Below are 20,833 nucleotides of genomic sequence, written 5' to 3' on the forward strand. Positions count from 1 at the left end.
CAGATTCTGTCTCTCTGTACTTCACAGGCTGGTGCTCCACCTTGCCTTCCTCTCAGATTTTGCTTCCTTCAGTCGCTTCGTGCTGTGTTTGCTCCTCTCTCCTTGCAATGTCTGCAGAGGTTATGCAGTAGTTCTCTGCCTTGGGGACAGAAGGAGCTGCCATTGAGATCAGTGTCTGCTTCCACAGAACTCTTTCCAGGCTTTTAAAGTCCATCTGTGGGTTTTAAACATGCTGCTATTCCTACCTTCTTTATTAATCCCTTCTCTTATCAGATTTGCCACTGTCACCCTCCCACTCTGTAATAAGATGATTTTTGTTGACATTTATCCCAGTTTAATATGCCTACTTTTACAGCACAGGACATGAGTGTTTGGACTATTTTTCTGTTTGTCACGTTTCTGTATGATTGTTAAACCAGGACCAGGTGCTCATGAATCCTCTTTTTATTGCAGGAACTCAAGTCTGCTGGTGTTCATCAGCCCAAATTTGCTGCTGAACTTCCTGAGAACAGGGGGAAAAATAGATACAACAACGTCTTACCATGTGAGTTACTCTCTTCGGGTTTGCAACTCCTACTGGTTGAATTTTTAAGTGAAAACCGTTGGGTTTGGCTAATCTGGATTTTAATAGTACCCAGAGGTTTCAAATGTCGTTTTCCAAATGAATGAATTTGGACTGCTGCTTTCCTGAAGTCAGTGTATAAGCAAACCTGAAAGAGCCTTCCCTCAAGGATATTTCTCCAGCAAGCTTCTTTAAAGAACTTTCCCTTGACTTCAGTTTTCCATTTGTGAGAAAGATGCAATCCAGGCTAAAAGCACAAGAGGATAACAGTTGACACAGACAAACAAATGTGCAGAGCTATGAGAAATATTAAGACCCTGCTGGCCAGCTTTGCAGATGAAGTAAGAGTTTAAGCCCTGTCAAGCTGCCAGTGGGCATCCCAATGTAGCAAGGTGTCAGAATTAATTGAAAAGTGAACAGTGACAGGTACTTAAGGATGCTTTGGAGGAAAAATATCCGCTGCCATGGTAGCAGGAGACAAATCACTTTTTTTGTATCTAGTAATTAAAACTGTAGTAAACTTTGTGTTGGATTAAATATATATAAATGGGCAAAACCAAACTGTGTTTAAAACCAAAATAATCTGTGTTTTTAGAGTATTTATCCTGGCCACTCCTTTTTCTGAAGGCTACTGCTATTTATGATTCCTAAAGTTATATTCTTATTCTTAAAATGCACATTGTTCTAGAACACCTTTTACTTAGAAACCATGCATTTATAGATAAACAATATTTTGCTGAAAGGTTCTACTTCTAAAATTCATAATTGTCTTTTCCTTTTTTCTTTCTGCAGATGATATTTCTCGTGTTAAACTTACAAATCAAAGCTCTGGAACTGGTGATTATATTAATGCAAACTATATGCCTGTAAGTTGCTTCTTTGGCTGAAATGAAATATAATGTGAATTTTTCTGATTTAGGCATAAGAGCTCATGCTGACGTTTAAAATCAGCTTTTATTTCTCACTGATGTGTGTGTATATATTTATTTATTTATTTTGGTTTTTTCTTCTTAGGGCTATAACTCAAAGAAGGCATTTATTGCTGCACAGGGTCCGTTACCCAATACTATAGACGACTTCTGGCGAATGATTTGGGAAAAGAGTATCTACTCTATTGTTATGTTGACAAAATGTATGGAACAAGCCCGGGTATGTTGTTATCAGTACTGAATTGTCTCTTGAAGGCAGCTGCATCTCTTCCAATTTTGTTGTTACCTTAGTGGTTTGGAGACTGACCACTATCTTTTGACAACCATCCTCTTGGTGGAAGACTGTTTTCTAAATTAAAAAAGTACTTTTGTTTTGTTTTGTTTTGGTTGTTTTTTTGTTGTTTTTGTTTTGTTTTTTAGCTTTTTCCTCTTTTTATATTTGCTGACTACCAGAACAGATTGTCTCAGGAGGGTTGTGGAATCACTGTCGTTTAGGGTGGGTTCTTCTCTCTAAAGAATGATTTTGGTAGATCTTCTCTTGCCCTGGAATAGGCCTTGAGAAGGGTGATATGCTTTCTAGCCCTTCAGGGGGTGTGTTACTTAAAAGTGAGTTGCTTCATTGCTGTGTGTGATGTGTCTAACTTTCTAACTCTCTTCTTAGACAAAATGTGAGCAGTACTGGCCAGACAAACAACCCAAGAGCTATGGTGACATTATTGTGACAATGGTCTCAGAAGTTGTCCTTCCAGAATGGACAATAAGGGACTTCACTGTAGAAAAGGTAAGGACTACCTTGATTGTTGGTTGTTAGTGTGTAAATGACCTTGTGCTTATGCAGATAGCTGTAATATCTTCTGCACTGAACAGTTAGCCCCATCAGCAAATAAAATGCAGCAGATATGAGCTTGGAGTAAAGTAAAAGGAAATTATTTCAAAGTATTCTCTACCACAGCAGAAGGAAGAGGAAAACTGGAATGTCATTGGTCAAATCACTGCACAGTTTGTAACAGGCATCTTTGATGAAGCTGAGCTTGGCCCAGTACCTGTGTCAGGAAGTCAAACTCCTCTGAAGCCAGTTTTCATTGTCTTTTTTGTTGTTCTGTTGATTGTTTTATTTTAATGTCTATTTCTGCAGTCCAACACCCCTGAGAGCCACATGGTGCGCCAGTTCCATTTCACCTCCTGGCCGGATCACGGAGTGCCGGAGACAACAGACCTTCTCATCAACTTCAGGCACCTTGTTCACGAGTACAACAGCCAGAATCCAATGGACTCTCCTACTCTGGTGCACTGCAGGTAGGAAGAAGGTGTTTCTGTTAGACACACTTTTGTCTTGTGGTTTTTTTTACAGCCAATTCTATTTCGGTGGGATTAAAACCAAAGTCTCTTTGCCTAAGGACATGGGCTATTTACCCTGCCATACTAAAACCTTGGCCCTGTGCTTCAGAAACTAGGAGTGCTGTGTAGATAGCAAAGGAAGTGATACAAAATGTCATTAGAACAGAGCATCTCTCCTAGCTTGGAAAACTGAGCTGGAAAAGTTGTCCTTTCAAGAGCTTATATATCTAATCTTGTGCACATGTTGTAAGGCTGAGAAGCCTCTCTTGGTGGTGGTAAGAGCCACCCCTCTGTGCTGCCAAGACTTCTATTACCCATGCCGCTGAAATAGTAGGAAGCATCATCCTGGCCTGACTGGCTTTTCAGGAGGCCAGCAGTGAGCAGGTGGTTGAGAGCAAGCACGAACAGCCTGTCGGTGTCATTGCAGCGCTGGCGTGGGGAGGACGGGGACGTTCATTGCCATCGACCGCCTGATCCAGCAGATGGAGATGGAGAGCACGGTGGATGTGTATGGGGTGGTGTACGATCTCCGCATGCACCGACCCCTCATGGTGCAGACTGAGGTGAGGCTCTCTCCCATCCAGCAGCACGTTCCTCAAGTGCTCATAATCGTCCGGATGTAGTCTGAATTACAGGAAGATAAGATATTAAGGAGATAAAATTGCTCTTCATTTAACTTCCCTCCTTCCTGCCTCGTCCCCACAAAAGTAGTCACAGCCAGGGACCATAGTACATTCAGGCAATCTCCTTGCAGAGTACTTTGCAGGACTGGCATTTGCAGCTGGAAGGAATCAAATCCTGAAGCAGACTTTGTTGCATACTTTTTTTACCCATGTGGGTTTTATCCTTTAGCTGTGAGTCAGAATTATGTGGAGTCAAGTGGTCTTGGTGTGCATCTTTGCTTTTGTGTTCTGCAGGAATCCAAGTGTTCCTGCTGGAATTATCACTTTGATCCAGAAAGGTGTGTGGACTAACTCAAGCTGATTTGAAAAAGGGTGTAAAATCTCCATCATGCAAGTCTGTTGGGATAGAGTTAGGCATGACAGATCCTAGTTCTAGACAGGAAGACTTGATCCTAGTTTTTTTGTGGGGGGATTGATCAGATGACATCATGAAGTCCTTTCCAGCTCTATTTTCTATGAACTATACATAAGTTCTAAAACAAGCTCTGTGATAACAGTGCAGTAGCCAAACCTATATTCAGAAGCAGAATTACTTCCAAAATCAGGTATTTTTTAGAAATGCATTACGTTCTCTCTTTCTCCCATCAGGACCAGTACATCTTCCTAAACCAGTGTGTCATGGATATCATTAGATCCCAGAGAGAGAGGAAAACTGACCTTATCTACCAAAACGTGACAGCAATGGCAATCTATGAAAACTTCGCACCTGGGTCAGCCTTTGGGAAGGCCAATGGCTACCACACATAGCCCAGAAGGAGCCCAGTGCCTCCAGGAGGTGTTACCTGCCCATAGGAAAGGGAGGTGTTCGACTCGTGTTTTCTGGAATTGTGTGCAGTGTCTCATGTCTGGCTTCTCCGGTTCTGTCTGCATTCAAAGGTGTGATCTACAGGAGGAAAAACACAATGCTGACAGGAGCTGCAGATTGATGTTAAAACAACCCAAACAACAAAACCCAAGCAAAACTTTTTTAAGTTAACAGAGGAATCTTGCTTTTTCTTGGGAATTTAACAGTACTGATAGGTGAAATAGCATTTGCAGTATGAACAGTGAACTAGAATTTAAATATTGAAATAATAACACAAGCTTTTTATTACAATTTTATATGATTTCATTTACAGACACCAGGTTTGTGGGCTGTTTTAATATATTTAATTATAAGTTTCAGGAACATATTTTATCTACTGTATCTGGTTACTTAGTTAATAGATATGTGCCTCTGTGATCTATTTTTTTTTCTGTGTTCCTTTTTATTTAAAAAAGGAGTACAAATGGCTCCTTCAAATGGACATTTATACTTGGAAATTGTGCCTTTTCTAGTTGCTACTCTAGGAAAAAAAACAGCAGAGATTCTATTTTTGTACTGAAACTCTTAATGAGAACACAGATTTTTAAATAAGGCTTATGTCAAACTTAACTGTAGTTGCACTGTTGGCAGGACTCTCCAGAAGTTTGGAGCTGAGCTTTGTTTTTGCATTTCACCACAAATATCCCCTGCCTTAATGTTTCGGTGCCTCTGCCAGAGGAAAAAGGAGTGTGGTCTGTCACTCCGAGCTTTAACTGTAGTTACAAACAGAGCAAGTGAATCTGTGAATGTGTGTGCGGGGGAGTGTGTGGGGGTGTGGATGAAGGACAGAATAGCTCCTCCCTGTTCCTGGCTGATATTCTGTTTTTATACAATTTATAATGATTTATTTAAAGGTGCAATATATGATTTACTGAATAATGCTCACTCTAATAGAGTTTTTCTCAGGTTGGTGTCTTTTTATCATTGTTGTTGTTTTTCCTCAAGTATATAGATCTGTGAAAATGTTGAAACTAAGGTTCCAAGTGTTGAAGCACTCCCAAACGGATCGACTGGCTTTACCATTTCTACCAAAAGACATTGCACAAAATTCTGCTGTAAAGACAAATTTCTTGGTTGTTTTAGCCATTCAAAACTGAGACACATCTTACCTGCCTGCATCTCACTGATCCAGTGTAATTGTTTTGTAATTATTTGCAATATACTGCTGCTTTTGTTTTGACTGATCCTTTTAGAAACAGAGGAACAAGCAGAAATCCCCCGTTTGCTGATTTCACAAGTCACGGATCAGATTGGATTTATTTTGCTGGTACATAACTGTTAGACTTAGGAAGGCATTACCAATGAAGGACTTACATAGCTTGGGGTGGGGGGAGGGTCTGTTTTTTGGGTTTTGGATTGTTGCACTGGTTGCATTGCAGATGAATATGAAGTTTATGAATAATGCTATAGAATAGCGATAAAGCAGGGAAAAAAATCTTATGAAGGTTTAATAACCAGAGTCCCTGGAATTCTGCTGCTTTTTTGTTGTCGTTGTTTTGGGGGTTTTTGTTTTAGTAGAGTTGTCAGGAAAAGCTACAGATGCTAGGAGTATATGTGGCTTTACAGTGGAACCTGGCAGCCTCACAGGATCCAATGTCAGCTGAAGGAGAACATAGGAATTCCTGGTGCACAACTGTAACTTTACAAATATCCTGAGGAATTTTTCACAACCTGGTGTGAAACTGTGGTGTGCTGCGTAAGCAAAACTGGAGGAACAAACCACAGTGCACTTTTGGTTGGTAGGTTTTGGGGTTTGGTTTGGTTGTTTGTAGTTTGTTTGTTTTTTTCTTTGTAGCAGCCACTTGTGGGTTCTTGAATATAATTTTGTTTCTCTTTCTCTGGAAATACTTTAAAAGACCCTCATCATGAGGTTCATGATCCTGCCCAGCTTCATCCAAACTGGCAGCCCAGAAAGTGGATCTCTCACCTGCATTCTTCCTAAGCTGCTGTCAGATGACAAAGATAAACCACTTGGACCAAACAGAACCATTCCAAAGGAACTGGGAGGGAGGAAAGTCTGCTCTTTGCAGTCATGTTGTTTTCTTTAACTCTCTTACTCTTTCAATTACTGCACGTCTGTGCAGAGCACAGAGCCAGTATTCGTTATTCCAGGTCTCCGAAGAACTTGCTGCCTTAGGGTGGCAAATGCTCTTTTGCTCCAGAAGGCCCTTGTTTTGTATAGCATAGAGGAGAGGGAGATGAGTCTTCCATGCTAGATCATGGTGTTTCTATTCTGTTGCAGCAGAACATCAGAAAACAAGCTAGGACAGTATGTGTTTCTGCCTAACCACTGCCCAGATCCTCTTACAGAAAACAGATGGATCTGTCCCATTATTTTGGTGTTGGAAGCAGGCATCAAATTCTCACTTGTGCCATCATCTAATGAGTATCCATTTTTAAAGAACTGTATGCAGGTGTTTTTTCAAAACTGATTCATTGTGAGAAGAGACTGAAGGTTGAAGTAAATGACCTGTTGATTCTGTGTATAGGTGGAAAAAGCTGGCAAGGCTTAAGCTGTTGTAAACATACGGTTGGTTGGGCATAGTGTCAGTGTGAATAAGTAGGACATTCCTTGTAGGATGTCTCTGCAGGAAGAGGAGGACTACAGGTAATGCTCCACTACCTTGTGGATCTGTCTTGGTCAAGGTGACTTGAATTCCTGCAAATGTTTTCTGCCTGCCCTCTGATGTTCTCTGTGTTATAATTGCTGAGATCTGGTCTCTTTGGTCAGTGTTCTCTCTCACTGTTGCTTATTTAAAGCTGTCCACTGAAAGCTCCACTGTGTGACAATTGCCATCTCTTGCATTTCTGTTCTACTCTTTTTTCCCATTTGGGGCCTGCTTAAGAAGGGAAAAGTTGATGTGTTTCAAATAAGTGACTGTTGAATATCTTGAAATGATGTACAAATTTTATTGTTTTCATATTTGTTGTACAGGAAATTTCAGTACATGTCTGTAATATTTTTAATGGTTTGATTTGTTTTTAAAAATATAAAAATAACAATTAAAAAGCATCATCCTAGAGCACTTTTTGTGTTATTTTTCCTTTGTTGGGATTTTGTTTTGAATAAAATTAATTTGCTAAAATACCCATTTCATAAGGACTTCATAATGGAAAGTGGGCCCCCATCCTCTGGGGTGGCCCTTGAGTCAGTTGTGTATTGCAGTCTCACTGGAGCTACTTGGGAGGGTGTTAATCTGTCTTTGAGACTTCCCTGACAGGCCCTGGGTCTGATGTTACTGTGTCCTGGCAGTTGGTAGCTTCTCTAAATGAACAGCTTGATACCAGGTAAAGAAACGGGACCGTCATCCAAGGTCCATCAAAAGATTTCCATTCACTGAAATAGCCTTGGGGGAGGACCAGTGTTTCTAGGATTTCTTTGCTTCCAGAGAAACAAGAGTGAGGACTTTTTCATCTCTTTGTGTTGTCTGGAGGTGGTGATAGAAGGGGATGCAGAAATATCTTTATAATGTTATAGCTGGCTGCTGGATTACAGATCACCTGTCTGTAGATGCATAGAAGATTCTCAGTTAAGTCCCTTTCTCCTAAAATTATTTAGTTGCCATTCCTGACTGCCATCTGAATCACTCCTGAGGAGGATCACATGCCTGGAGGGTGATACTGGCACACAGCAGCTCTCCACTTCATCACAGGGTACTTACACTAGACTAAATCTTGTGATCCTCCATGGCAACTGCTGTGTTCTGTTTCTGAAACGCCTGCATGGTGAGAGGGAAAGAGCCAAGTGTGATTGTCTTGTCATTACTTGGTGGGACCATGTGCCAGCCACATGATGGTGGTCTTAGCCTTGTAATATTAGAACTTCAGGAAAGCCAGCTGTTTTGGCTGTCATTTGGAGCCTTTGTTTTGGGTAGGTAGAGCTGAACCTGAATATCTGGGAATCACATTCTGTACCTGGTCTTGTCATGTATTTAGTTTTAATCTTGGAGATTAAAGAGATGGAGGTCAGAGAGGAGAGGATGTAATGTTTCTGCCCTGTTCTGGGCTTAATAAATGGGATGTATCGATGCTGCCTGAGCATGCCCTTCCTGGATGGGTGTTATCAGGAAGCAAATGGAGTTTGGAGATGAACATGTGGGTGTTTTTGTGGAAAAGGGTCAGAAATGGGGGCTTGGGAGGGAAAAACACCTGAAAACTTTGCACAGTATGCTATTCTGAAGCAAAAAGCAAACCAAGGTCATCTTAACACCTCCTGGGTTTTCTGAGTAAAAACTAATTAAAAAATGCAGGTGTAATCACTATGGTAAAGTGGTGGAATGTGGGGCAAGCGAAGATCAAGAGTTTACTTGCTTCTGAGATGGGCAGGTACAGTGTTCTCCACTTCCTGTACTCACCAGAAAAGTTACTGTACTTCCCTTCTTTTTTTACTGTGACACTGCTTCAGGGAGTCTCTTTCAGCACCTCACGTAAGAACTCGTGGTGTTGAAAAACCTCTGCCTGCAAACTGTTCTGTTTTCAGCACTTTGCAAAGTGTTTTTGATGTTGGTACCAAACTGCCTCTCCAATCTTGTGCTTCATTCCATTTTCCTTACCCTTGGACTTGGCAAACCGCTTGCCCATGCCAGCCTCCTGCCTGCGAGGGAGGAGGAGGCAAATGAAGCAGAAAACCTGAGTTGGAAGCACCAGGAAGAGCTGCTTCCTGCCTGTGTTGTTAGCTGAAGGGAAAGAACTGTTAGTACATATGACGTGGGGGAGAAGCTGGGAGCCCTTCTCAAGCTATTTCTTAGATCTGAAGAAAAAGGTTATGAATCCAGGCCTGTTTTTCTTTGTCCCTGTTACTTAGCAGAACATAATTTATTCATTCAAATTGCTTTCCCTGGGTTTATTTCATTTTAAATTAATATAAATAATTTCCTGACAGCCAAAAGCAACACTAGCAAATTATCCCCTCTTTCTGAGAAAAGGTAGTCTAGTTTGATCCCAAGTGAGTTACTTGAATTCATGTTTTATCTCCAACTTCCCAAGTAATCAGAGAAAAGCCAGATTGTTTGGAGCAATGTTCAAGTGTAGTGCTGATGTCTTGTGGACATCCCTGGTATATTAATAGTGCTGACAAGAGGATTTCTAGGGACACACAAGAGCTGTGTGCTCAGTATGTGAGGGACAGAGCGCTCTTCACACACAGTGCCAGTCTGTGCTCTTGTTTCACCGCAGGGCAGGATGGACAGGAAATCAGGGATCCTCTCTAAGGGATTTCTAGACTTCTTTTATTTTTTTGTCTGGCAAATTTTTGATGTGGTGATTTCAGAGCTGGGAATATGCTATCAGAAGAAAACAGGTTTTATGATAATGATCTAAAATGTCAGCTCTGATTAAGGTATGTATCTACGTAAGAGGTGGTTGTTGTCAAGCCAGAAAGGAAATATATCCTGTTCATTTCTGGTTTAAGCCTCCAGATGGCACATGATACCACTGGTCTTTCCAAGGAAAGCTTTCCCTGCCGGGCTGCTCCTTTTTCACTTCCTTCCCAGATTCTGATAACCTCCCTCCTCTCCTTGTGCTGTTTCCCTTTCCTTCTCCTTGCCCATGCCGCTCGCTAAGCCCGGGCCACCGTGGCTGTGTATGGCCGTCTGCCTGCTCCACAGGGATATGTAGAGGGTTATCCACCTAGCCAGGTGACTTTTTCAGAAACTCCTAAGCTCAGTAATAGCTTGATAATGCCAAATAATCCTTTGCTACCTTGGGAAGTGCTCTTACGCTTCAGTGTTGCTGATACCTCGGCATTTTCTGATGGTATGTGTATTCCAAGGTGTAAGGGCTCTGGCTGGCACCAGCCTGGAGCTGGTTATTCAGCATTACCAGCTGTGTGCTCATTTCCCAGGTTATCAGTCTGCTCCACAGCTGTTCCCAGCAATAACAGATTTATGGGATTGCTGAACACAGTGCAGATACATCAATAAAGACAGCAAACAGTGATGTGCTTGCTCGTACTACTCAATACGAGTAACAGTTGAAAGGCTGTTTCATTTAATGGATCTGTTTGTGTGTGTAACACTAAACGTGACTTTTCCCTGCCTTTTTTTACACAGGTCCTTGGGGAGATTTTAAATGTAGCTTTTAAAGCATCCGGCAACATCTGCTGAGTGATTTTGGCTTCCTCTGTCTCCCACTTGAAATACAGTGAGATTTCAATACAAAGCTCTAGTGATAGATACATTTTTTACAAACAAGGCAGTAATGGAGATGGGTGTGTGAGGGAGCTCTAAATCTTCTGGAAGACCTATCTGCAACTGCCCAGCTGCTTACAAATCCTTCAGCCTTTGAGCAAGGAGTAAATCAAAACTAGAAATAACATTTCACATCAGAACTTCCCATGCTCCTGTATCAGTCCTGGTCCTGTGGAAGACCTGCTCTGAGCAGGATTTGGCTGAGCTGAGCAGCTCTCAGATGCTGCCTCCTGGCCTGAGTGATGCTCCCAGTGCTGATGGTGACAGGCCAGGTTGTCACATGCTAAAGGAAAGCTGAGTTCTGGAGGCCACTTACCAAAATACAAAGAAAAATTTGTGACCAATATAGAGCAGTCAAACCTTTAAACTCATTGTAATTTAATTATAAGCCAGGTCTAAAGCTACTGAATTGGTTTTCCTCTGCATGAGGATCTAAAGTGTGACTGAGATGCCAGAAAATACATTTCATACTGTTTGCTGCAATCAATATTTTCTTGTGTCAAGTCACTAGCATCACATTAGTACCAATCATGTTATTTCTGTTAAGACACTCGATGTTGCCACTTGGTATTTTGAAAATGAGCTTTTTAGGGTTTTAGAAGGTGTTACCTTTAAAAAATGCCACTAAAGAAAGATTTGAACAGTTCCACCTGGCAAAAATAATTCTTGGGAATTTCTATTTTATTTATTCACCATTTGGACATATTTTTTAAGCAATTGAAGGTACAGATGAACATGGCTGTTTCAATCAGCATTTAGGAAAGTATTCCATGTTTGTTTCCTACAATGTGTTTTTTAGTCAAAGGGACTGAAATACTGAGAAATCCAAAGAAAGCTCTGGTTCCTGTGACATGTGGAACACGACCTTATCTCTCCTCCCCCATTCTTGCAAGTCAGACAAGAGAGGAATGTAAGCATATGCAGAGCATATGCAGAGCAAGGCATGGGGCCTTGGCGAACCAAGCTTTCCCTCTTCCCTCTTCCCTCTTCCCTCTTCCCTCTTCCCTTTTTCCTTTTCCTTTTTCGTAGAAAAGGATGGGACAGAGAATAGGGAATCTGAATGTATATGGATGTCAATCAGTAATATCCTTTTAAACTTCCTGCAGATTCTGAGCCATATAGAACTGAAGGCAAGTTCCCCTAACCCCAACAGCTTTCCTATGTGTTTTTGGTATTTTATTTGTTGACCTATTTAAATACCTGTATTTTTTATGCAGTATTTTCTTATCTGATTTATAATTTTGAGTTAGGACCTTATTCTGAAGAGCTGTAGAAAGTATATGCTCTTTCCTGAAAAGGATTGCACTGAGCCATCCATCACATATATTTAAGCTATCCACTTCCCATTTCACAGAGAGAAGTTAGATATCTTTTTACTTTTAAGTTTTTTTCCCTCTGGCTACATTATTCTATTGCAATGAAATTTTAAAAGTCAGCCTGAGGAAGGGACAATGTTATTACTAAACCAGAGCCCTATAGCTCTCTCAAAGTCATTGGCTTTAAATGATATTAGAAGGACATGGAAGTATTATTCTATGAACTACGGTCAATTGGTTCCAGATGAAACATTGTTGTAGTTGCAATTTATTACATGAAGTGATCAATATGTTGTAAATGCTTTTACAAGGCACAGCCAGAATCCCAGTGAAAACACAACCAGCAGCACCACAGTCTGCAGAGACTGCTCTCTGCGCCCAGAAAAAACACAACACTGCAGTTTTTCTTGGGATTGAGCTTTTACTCAGTGAACATTTCAACTTCCAAGGACTTTGCTGTTTAGTTTATTTTGGAAAAGGCAGGATGACTCTGGAGGACTCAGGTGGCGGCTTTCTCTGGGCTGAGGACGCAGTTGCCAAGGAGGGAAGGACCATTTCCTGATTAGAATTTGCAATGAATGATATGGCCAGAGGCAGGAGGTAAACACAACCAGCTGAGGCATGAGACAGCAGTGTGGTGATTGTGGTCACTCTAATAAGCAGCATTTGCAATTGTCTACCACTTTTCAGATTTCTTAGGTACAAAATTTTTAGGAGACATTTGAAGGCAGTTTTGCAAACTTCTCAGAAGTAGTTCCTTTCAGCAAAATGGGTGGAGTAGGAATAAAATCAGAGGGCTTTGTAGGCAATTCAATGTTGGTATCATTAACAAAGACAAACAATCATCTTTGAAATATCCCAAAAAGAATTTGCAAAATGAGCTGATGTCTTTGCTAGCAGCTGTGTTGTGGGGGTGAATTGCTTTCCCAAAGCTGGGGGAAGCAGAAGCACTCTTGCTGTGGTGGGGAAAACCTGTGTGTTTCATGGCAGGTGTATACTGCAATGTTGCAGAAGTGAAGCTATGGTGCTTCTTCTTGTTTCACGCAACGGAGAAAGGAAAAAGTAAGTAATTTCTGCAGAGTTAAATTCTTCCATTGCAAAAAATGAAACATCTCAATAACCTGTGACTGTACCAGAAACCAACAGGCAAACAGTAGGGAGAGATTAGTGTGGAGCCTCTCATCAGCCTCCATAGGAAAGGCATTGTGTTCCAAGCTGACAGCGCCCTTTTAATTTTGCTAGTGTGTAAGGAAAATTCTTACATGCTAATAGTCAAATTATGATTTCCCATGATTGAAAGGCAGGAGCTACTAAGCATAACAAAGTGAGTTTCCCCTGCTCACTAGGATATCTGCCAGCACTGTGATCAAATCATGGCTTTCCTTGGCCCACAGTCAGGAGCAAACTGCTTATCCTTGATCAAAAGCACAGTCTGCTTGGGTGGAGATGCTTTAATTATTGGTGACAAATCTGACAAAAGCCTTTTGAAGTGACAGTCTCAGGATGCCCCAGTGTTCACATATGGGAGAATCAATTGACTAATTACAGCAAGAAATAGCCTCAATGAAACTGAAACATGAGGTGGGGGTCTGAGCTGCACCGAGACACAGGCAGCAGGTGTGAGGGTGGCCAGGCAAGCAGGACCTGCCAGGGCTAAGGACTGTGGGTGGGGGACGAGACGTTTGGGATAGATCAGTTGCTGTAGGATGTGTCTGGCTTTATGATCTGGTTCTTGCTATGCAAAAGCAGCAGAGGGGCCAGCCCAAAAAGTTACAGTGGACAGAGCAGTGTTTCACAGTCGTGCCTTGCAAAGGCTTTATCTCCCTCTCATGGGCCAGTCTCCAGCAGCAGCCCCGGGCTCTCTGCACCAAGCAGAGCCACTGCACAGGAAACCAATTCCAGAGTGCTCTAAGGGATGGAAAAACCCAAAATATCTCTTACAGTTAAATGAAATGCCATCTTTCCCCCTAACTAAATTCACAGCAAAGGCAGAAAGCAAATGGAAAGGACAGTGTAGTTAGGGTCTTGCTACACTTGGGCAAATCCCCCCCATCCTGCGAGGTTTAGCTGTGAGGAAGGATTTGTGACTAGGCTGAGAATGCCTGCTCTCTCCAATCCTCCCCACTTCCCTGGTAAACCAAAACCAGGCAGGCATCCTGAACTGTGGCCACAGGCCTTCTGCCTGCTAACGGGTGTGGGGAGGACTCATTTCAAAGGGTGGAAGTCACGGCACCCAGATGGATTCCCCTTTGGCAGCAGATGAAAGCTGTGTGGTTTCAGAACAAAGAGCTTGACTTTTGCATGTAGGAAATGAAGAGATCAGTTGAGCAATGTTATACAAGCTGGAGGGGAAGCCTTAAAAGTTAAAAAAAGCACATTATACTTGATGCATTCACCAGTGGTGCTGACTGAGGCATTCTGTGCTAAATGAAGTTGCAATATAGTGCAGGTGAGGGCACTGGCCCAGGACAGCAGTGGTGACAGCATATTTTACCTCTTCTACACTGGGGGATATCACAGCTACTAAAAAGAGGGAAAAAGTGCTCTGGTTTTGTAAAAGCAAATCTATTTGTGGCTGCTTAGAAATGGGGGCTGGAATAAAATGCAAGGAATGGTGTCTGGCACTTAAGTTACAGAAACCAGTAATAATTTTGTACTTTTTCTCAGTTTGGCTGGACTTGTGTGCTGGGAGCTGACTTGGAAGGACTGGGCTGGCATCAAGTGTTTTCTAGTGCTTCATGGCTCCCATGCATGATGATGAGAACACACCTGAGTCAAATCAAGATTCCCATGGCACACGCAGTTGAGAACAGCTTTAAGATCCTGGCTCTCAGAAAAAGCTACTGTGCTGTATGTAATTCCTCATTCCACAGGTTTATAAATGCTCCTCACGCTGCCTCACCTCTCTTCCACCCTGGGCTGCTCTCAGGGCTGTTCCTCCCACTGTGTCCCTCGCTCCTTGCTGCTGGTGAGAGTTGTGCCCTCACTGGAGGACGTTGTCCCGGAGGCAGCACCAGTTTCAGGGACAGGTCGGGCAGTGCACGGTGGTGTGGCTGGGGAGGAATCCATGGACGTGGGTGGATCCGTCATAGGGCAGCCCCTGACCCCTGGCCCTGTAGTGGCTGCTCCTCTGCTGCCGGCACCTGGGCACCACACCAGGCATGGATCTTCTCCTGGCCACGCTGCCGCCAGCAGGCCCAGGCTGCTCGTCTGATCTGGCCACCACATCTACTGTACCCCACCATTGCTGGGGACAGGACTGGCAAGGTCCCTGTGTAAGCTGGCACCCAGTGGGTGGGTCTGCCTTCTTCAGACATTTCCCTCCAGACAGAAATGGAGAGAAAATGGTACTGGGAGAAACAGCGAGTCCCGTCCCAGGCGAGAGGGCCCTCAGGGCCCTGAGGTGGTTCCTCAGGATTGCTGCCGCTGTGGGGGCTGAGGAGAATTTGTTTCAAACCTCACTTTGGGGTTGCTGGTGCATGCCTTGGTGGCCACCCCACACTTTCAGGGGTTACACCAGGCTGCCCCCAGCCCACAGCACCCGAGGGGCAGGAGGGTTGTTAAGGAGCCCCAGGGGAAATGATCTTTCTGTGCATCAGGGGCCAGGTTTAACGCAGGGCTCCTACACCTTCCTGAGGTCTGAAGCAAACCGGTCAGTAAACACATGGATTTGGGGATCTCTGGCAGGAGCCAGCAATGTCCAGAGCTGGGCCAGGCTGCAGGCTTACACCTTGGAGAGCTGGTGGTGATGGAGGACTTGAGTTGATGAATTGTGCCTGCTGGTCCTTGTGCACATGGAAGGAGAAAGAAGGTGAAGGTGGAGGGATTCATGAAAAATTAAACTCTGAGACAGAGGAACATACATAATGCATGATAAATTAGTCCAAGTGCAGCAGAGAAAGCATGGGTAAAGTTTGTTTCAACAAGCAGAAAATGGGATGTGACAAGCTATTTACGCCAGAATGGCTGTTTGCTAAAATTTTTCATTTATTTATACAGATTTCCTCCCCATCACAGTTAGGGGTCGGCCTAGAGTGGGACAGAAATCAGCAACTGAGATGGAAAACAAGTTTGGTTCCTGCTGGGTCCCAGTCCAGCACACTCCCTGCCTGGGAGATCTTCCTCCCTGCTTAGTGCTCTTCTTTCCTTTCTGATAATCTGATGCAGTATTTCCTGCCTGGTCGCCTGGGCTGCTGTTTGACTGCAGCCAAGGCGGGTAGGGTAATGCTCTTAATTCCATGGAAACAGAGAGGCCCGTGTTGACTCACTGTAGCCTTTTCTGATCCCAGATTCCCTAAATGTTTTCTTTCTTCTAAACTGTATTTGCTGTTACAACATAAATTATTTATAAGATGTTACACTCGTTACAGATGGTAATGAGGCTGCCAAGCAGAGGGCATCAAGTCTATACTGCAAGTGTCAAACTGATTTAAGAGGGGTGTATGTGTAAATAAAAAACCAGTCCCTTCCTTTTCTTGAACAAACCCAGCAGGTCTGTTCAAATTCACTTTTCCCATAAATAACTCTAAAGGCCAAAAGCTGCATTATTAGACTTGCAGAGTTGCTTCATCTGAATCAGAGCTCTGAGCAACATGACTTCTTTCCCCAGCTGTGATTCACTTGAGGTCTCCTTTCCTGTGTTAATGAATAAGTTAGGTATCTGTCATGATAGATCACAGGACACCATAGACAGAAGGTGTTTATTACAGATACCTGCCACGCAAACCCCCCAGCTTTGGCAGAGCTGGTTTCATCCCTTGTGCTCATCACAGGCTGCTCATGGAGTAGGACTGTGTGAAGTACGACTGTGGAGCTGAGGAGTGGAACACCAATTCTTCGATCTTGTCTCTTCTTCCACATTCTGCTCACTCCAAAGCAGCCTTCCCCCTCAAAGCAAGAGCCACTGGGTGCTGTGCCTGCTGACCTGCCTGTTCCAAGAGAGGGTATCTCACTTCTCACAGGGGTAGACAATTTGCAGGGAAATAATTTTCTGTTACTGTCTTGCAGGCTGGTTTTTTTGTACTGTAGGACCAATGCCTGCTTTCTGGTGCATATTGCACTTGGTTTTCTTCAGGTTTCTGCAGTCCCAACAAGCAGGGACTGCTTAGACTTGAGGTGGCTGGAAAAACAGTCTGAGCTCTTCTGATTGTTTTACGATTTTTTCATATATATGGCCTTTCATCACTCCTTGCTAGAAAAGGTGAAACTACAGAAAATCACAGCATCCTGCTGTCCTTTGTGATCAAAGTAGGTGTGAAGGGTTGAGTGTAAAGCAGTTTTGTCCCAGAAATCAATACATTCTCTTTTAACACTGAGGTCATCTATATATTAAAAAATATAAGTATTAAAGAATCATGCAAATACTGGGCCCATAAAACATACAAAATCAGAAGACTGCTGTTAAAAGCTTAAAACTGTCCAGCCCCCTCACTGAGGAGACACAGATGCCAGCTGCATATCCAAATGCTGGAAGAGATGGGGAAGAGGGAAACAGCTTTTGATCTTGTGTTACGGAGAAGCCCAACACAGATTTAACAGCCTCAGCTCTAACTACAAAGATATGCTTCAGTTCCTGAAGTGTCATAGGCTTCCTGCATGCTGCTGGGCTGTCCTAGTAGTAAGAAAGTGATGTAGCTTTCCCAGAAGGAACACCCTAGTTCACAAAGGATAAATGTGCTAAAGAGAATAAAAATGGGCTGTGGCCAGGCAGAGCACAAGCACACTATGGAAACTCCTCACTGAGCAGGTTCAGCAGATGAGCAGAGTTCTGCTTTTTTTGCCTTTTTTTTTTTTGCCTTTTTTTTTTTTTTTTTTGTGTAGGGTTTTTCCCCTTCAGCTGTTGCAATGACTCACTGATTTGCATGGCCACTCATGTTATGGATTCTGAAAAGCTTTGAGCACACAACTGGGTTGATGAAATGCCCTGTCAGCTATCTCTAATTCAGCTAGATTTCTTTTCTTTCTCTTCCTTCTCCCTCCTAGTGCCTTAATCTAGATGGGCCTTGCCACTTTAAAACTAAAGTGGGACACAGGGATATGAGAGAGAGAGAAAAGGAAAATTTCTGAACTCCCTGCCCTGTTCCAAATTAATTAGAGCCCAAACCACCTCAAATATGTGTAGAAAGCAGCTTGGAAAATGTTCTCCATTACAGCATTTAAATCCTGAAACTAAAGTTTATGATGAGTGTTAAACCAAACCCTGCACCAGCACCCCTCTCTGCAGTTTGACCTCACTCCAAACACACAGGAGAGGAGTATGTATTCACCAGGTTTTTAGCAGAATGTGCACAACTTCCAGCCTAAACCAACCCAATGCTTGCCAGTAGGATGGGACACCAGCACAGCTGCCTGGTTGTCTGATTTTTTTCTTTCCAGCTGTGTGAAAATGAAGAAGTTCCTGGAGGCAGGCTGCTCTGGGAACCTGCTTGGCATCCCCCTCTTTCATATGACCCTCATATGGGTCCTGGCCTGCTGCTGGCTTTGTGCTCTCCTGCTCCCAAAGGTAAGGGGGCTCCTCACCTGCTGTCAAGTGTCCCTTGGTTTCCTTAAGCCAGCTGCTCCAAAGAAGTGTATGTCCAGCTTGGCTGCCTCTTTGCAGCCAGGGCACTGTTTTCTGAAGTCACTACTTGACAAACCTCTTTCCAACCCCCAAGACCGTATTTAAGGGAGCCCTCAGCATGTACTTTCCTTCAGGTTAGTGTGTGTTCCCTGCCCCACACTACCCTTGAATGGGCAATATGGCAGCATACCATGGCTCCAAATGGAACCCTGTGTTTTCCAGAGATAGAAGAAGATCCCCAGCTGGAAGAAAAGGCTCTGTGAATTGACATGGGTCTATGCCAATTCACATCAAAGGAAAATCCAGATCATAAATGCTTGCACATGTGGCTTTTTGAGATCAGAGTACAAAGTTCAGGCTGCTGAATTTGGTTAGGCTGTGCCTCTGTGCAGCTTGATTTTAGCATACTGTGGCTCTTGAGGAGCCTCTTTTCCAGCTCCTCCAGTGTAACACTGCCTTCAGAGCTCTGGGGGAAACATCTTTGGCTTGTTGTCTTCCAAAGAGCTGTAGTACCAGCACAAAAGGAGAGGTTTCACATAAATATGTAAAAAGAGAGCAGAGGTCTTACATGAATATGTAAAAATATATCCATATAAACCAGGAGATTAAAGGCAATGGCACGTGGAAATGAAAACCAGTTATTGTTAATGACAGTCTTGCTGACCCTATTCTAATATCTAATCTATTCTAATTTCCAATCTTCAAATTCTAATCTTTCTTTCCTTATCTTTTGCTTTTTCATTATGAATCCCTTCCCATTTCAAGGTGCAGTGTAGCTTTTTGCAAAGTCTTAACCCTCCAAAGGGCTGTCTGCACTACAGACCACTTTTTCCTCCAATACAAGTATGTAATGTTACTGGTGAAGATTGGATGGTATTTGCTCTTCATTTGTGTCAGGAGACTGAAAGTAATGTTGCTGGGAACTGGGATTTCACCAGGGCTGCCCTCAGTTGGGTGGCAACTCAGTTTTGCAGATAAAGCACCTGGGTGCAAAATTTCTGTGGAAATAAATCCAAATAGTTTTTACCTCAGAGAGGTTAGGAGAGGTAAGTGCCAGCAAGGCAGTCAAATAGTATGCAGAGACCACCTGTGCTTTTTCTCCACTAAGACTTTGTGGCAAAGTTTGTCATCTGCTGTCAAAATATGTGTGTTCAGACTGATGACACATAGGCCTGGTCTTCTGCAGATTGTTGATTGTAGAGACCTCCAAAGGCCTTTCTTGACCTGCTAACATGCATAACTGCCACAAATGCCTTGTCACCTTCAGGATTTACTGTTGGTTAGATAACACATAGTAAGACTGATTTTTTTTTTTTTTTTGACTGGCTTTTTGTTGTTTTTCTAAGGAAAGGCAAGCCCTAAGGATCCCCGGATGCCAGACATCTCTGACTGCTACCTCTGTGAAGCCTTGTTGTACACTGGGATATTTTGCTGCTGCTGTAGCACTGGCAGGGTGAAATCAAGGGCTCCTCTGAATGGCAATGAGGTCCAGGACAAACACGTGGGGCTGAGGACAGGATGGCTTCCCGCAGCCACTGCAGCAGGTCCAGCTCTGGAAGATAAAATAGGGGTAAGGTTTTCACAGTCTCCACATTGCCCACCATGAACTGTTTTTGAGTGAAGCAATGTTGTGTGAGCTAATTACTGAGTAATTCCCAGTGCCCCACAAAAAGCTAGGTCTGCTGTGGTGCCCCTCTAGCAGCATGAATCCATGGCTCCGAATATCACTGTATTGCTTCCCAGCTCATGAGACACCTGCCTGACTGATTCCTTTACCCTTGTCAGTGTTCAGAATAGCTGTGCACCTATTTTAGCCAGGCAAGCCAAGTGCAAGTTGTTTTTCATGCAGGATGACTGTGTACAGCAGCACAGGCAGGGGGGAAGGTGGATTTCTGGAGAGCAGACCCTTAGTACGGGGCAGGATGCTCGCCCGCACTCTGATGCTGATTTTCTCCTTTATTGGCTGCTCCTGAGGCTGCAGCCGGAGGAACGCTCTCCTGTGGAACGGCAGCTTTAGACAATTTTATTGGCTGATGAATCTGATCTTGCCTGGCCACCTTCCAGAAACACTGACTTGCCCGAGATGAGAGTGAGAGGAAGGTTGCTCTTCCTGGGGCTCTAAAGCAATTCTTTTGAAACCAACGTTACACCCATGCCTTGCTGCACGGTGAGTATAGAAAGACAGGTCCGTATGGCCACGTCTATATGCGTAAAGTGCTTTATGATCTAATTGCTGACACAATTAAATGTGCAGCTCCTGTGGACTGGGTCTCGTTTGCTGCTTAATTATGTGAAAATGTACTTGGTAAATGGCTCGCTGTCACAAAATGCTCGATTAACTGTTGCAATGATCTAAGTTGAAACACTGCATTTGTGTCCTACTCTGGTTATTTCCTGTGCTGCAACACATTGAT

General features: G+C 43.3%; 1 protein-coding gene across 2 annotated transcripts in view; it reads left to right on the forward strand.

Moving 5' to 3' along the window:
- The window catches only part of PTPRJ (protein tyrosine phosphatase receptor type J), a 74,160-nt gene extending 66,791 nt beyond the window's left edge, over positions 1-7,369 (forward strand). For both annotated transcript variants that reach the window (XM_069016916.1, XM_069016917.1), the window contains 7 exons: positions 454-544; positions 1,355-1,428; positions 1,577-1,711; positions 2,153-2,272; positions 2,627-2,787; positions 3,257-3,392; positions 4,101-7,369. In XM_069016916.1, coding sequence (XP_068873017.1) covers positions 454-544; positions 1,355-1,428; positions 1,577-1,711; positions 2,153-2,272; positions 2,627-2,787; positions 3,257-3,392; positions 4,101-4,259 — 876 coding nt within the window. In that variant the 3' untranslated portion in view covers positions 4,260-7,369. The remainder of the gene's footprint in view (positions 1-453; positions 545-1,354; positions 1,429-1,576; positions 1,712-2,152; positions 2,273-2,626; positions 2,788-3,256; positions 3,393-4,100) is intronic.
- Positions 7,370-20,833: the final 13,464 nt, after the last annotated feature.

This window comes from Aphelocoma coerulescens, chromosome 5 (assembly GCF_041296385.1).
Source record: "Aphelocoma coerulescens isolate FSJ_1873_10779 chromosome 5, UR_Acoe_1.0, whole genome shotgun sequence".
Classification (NCBI taxonomy): Eukaryota; Metazoa; Chordata; class Aves; order Passeriformes; family Corvidae; genus Aphelocoma; species Aphelocoma coerulescens.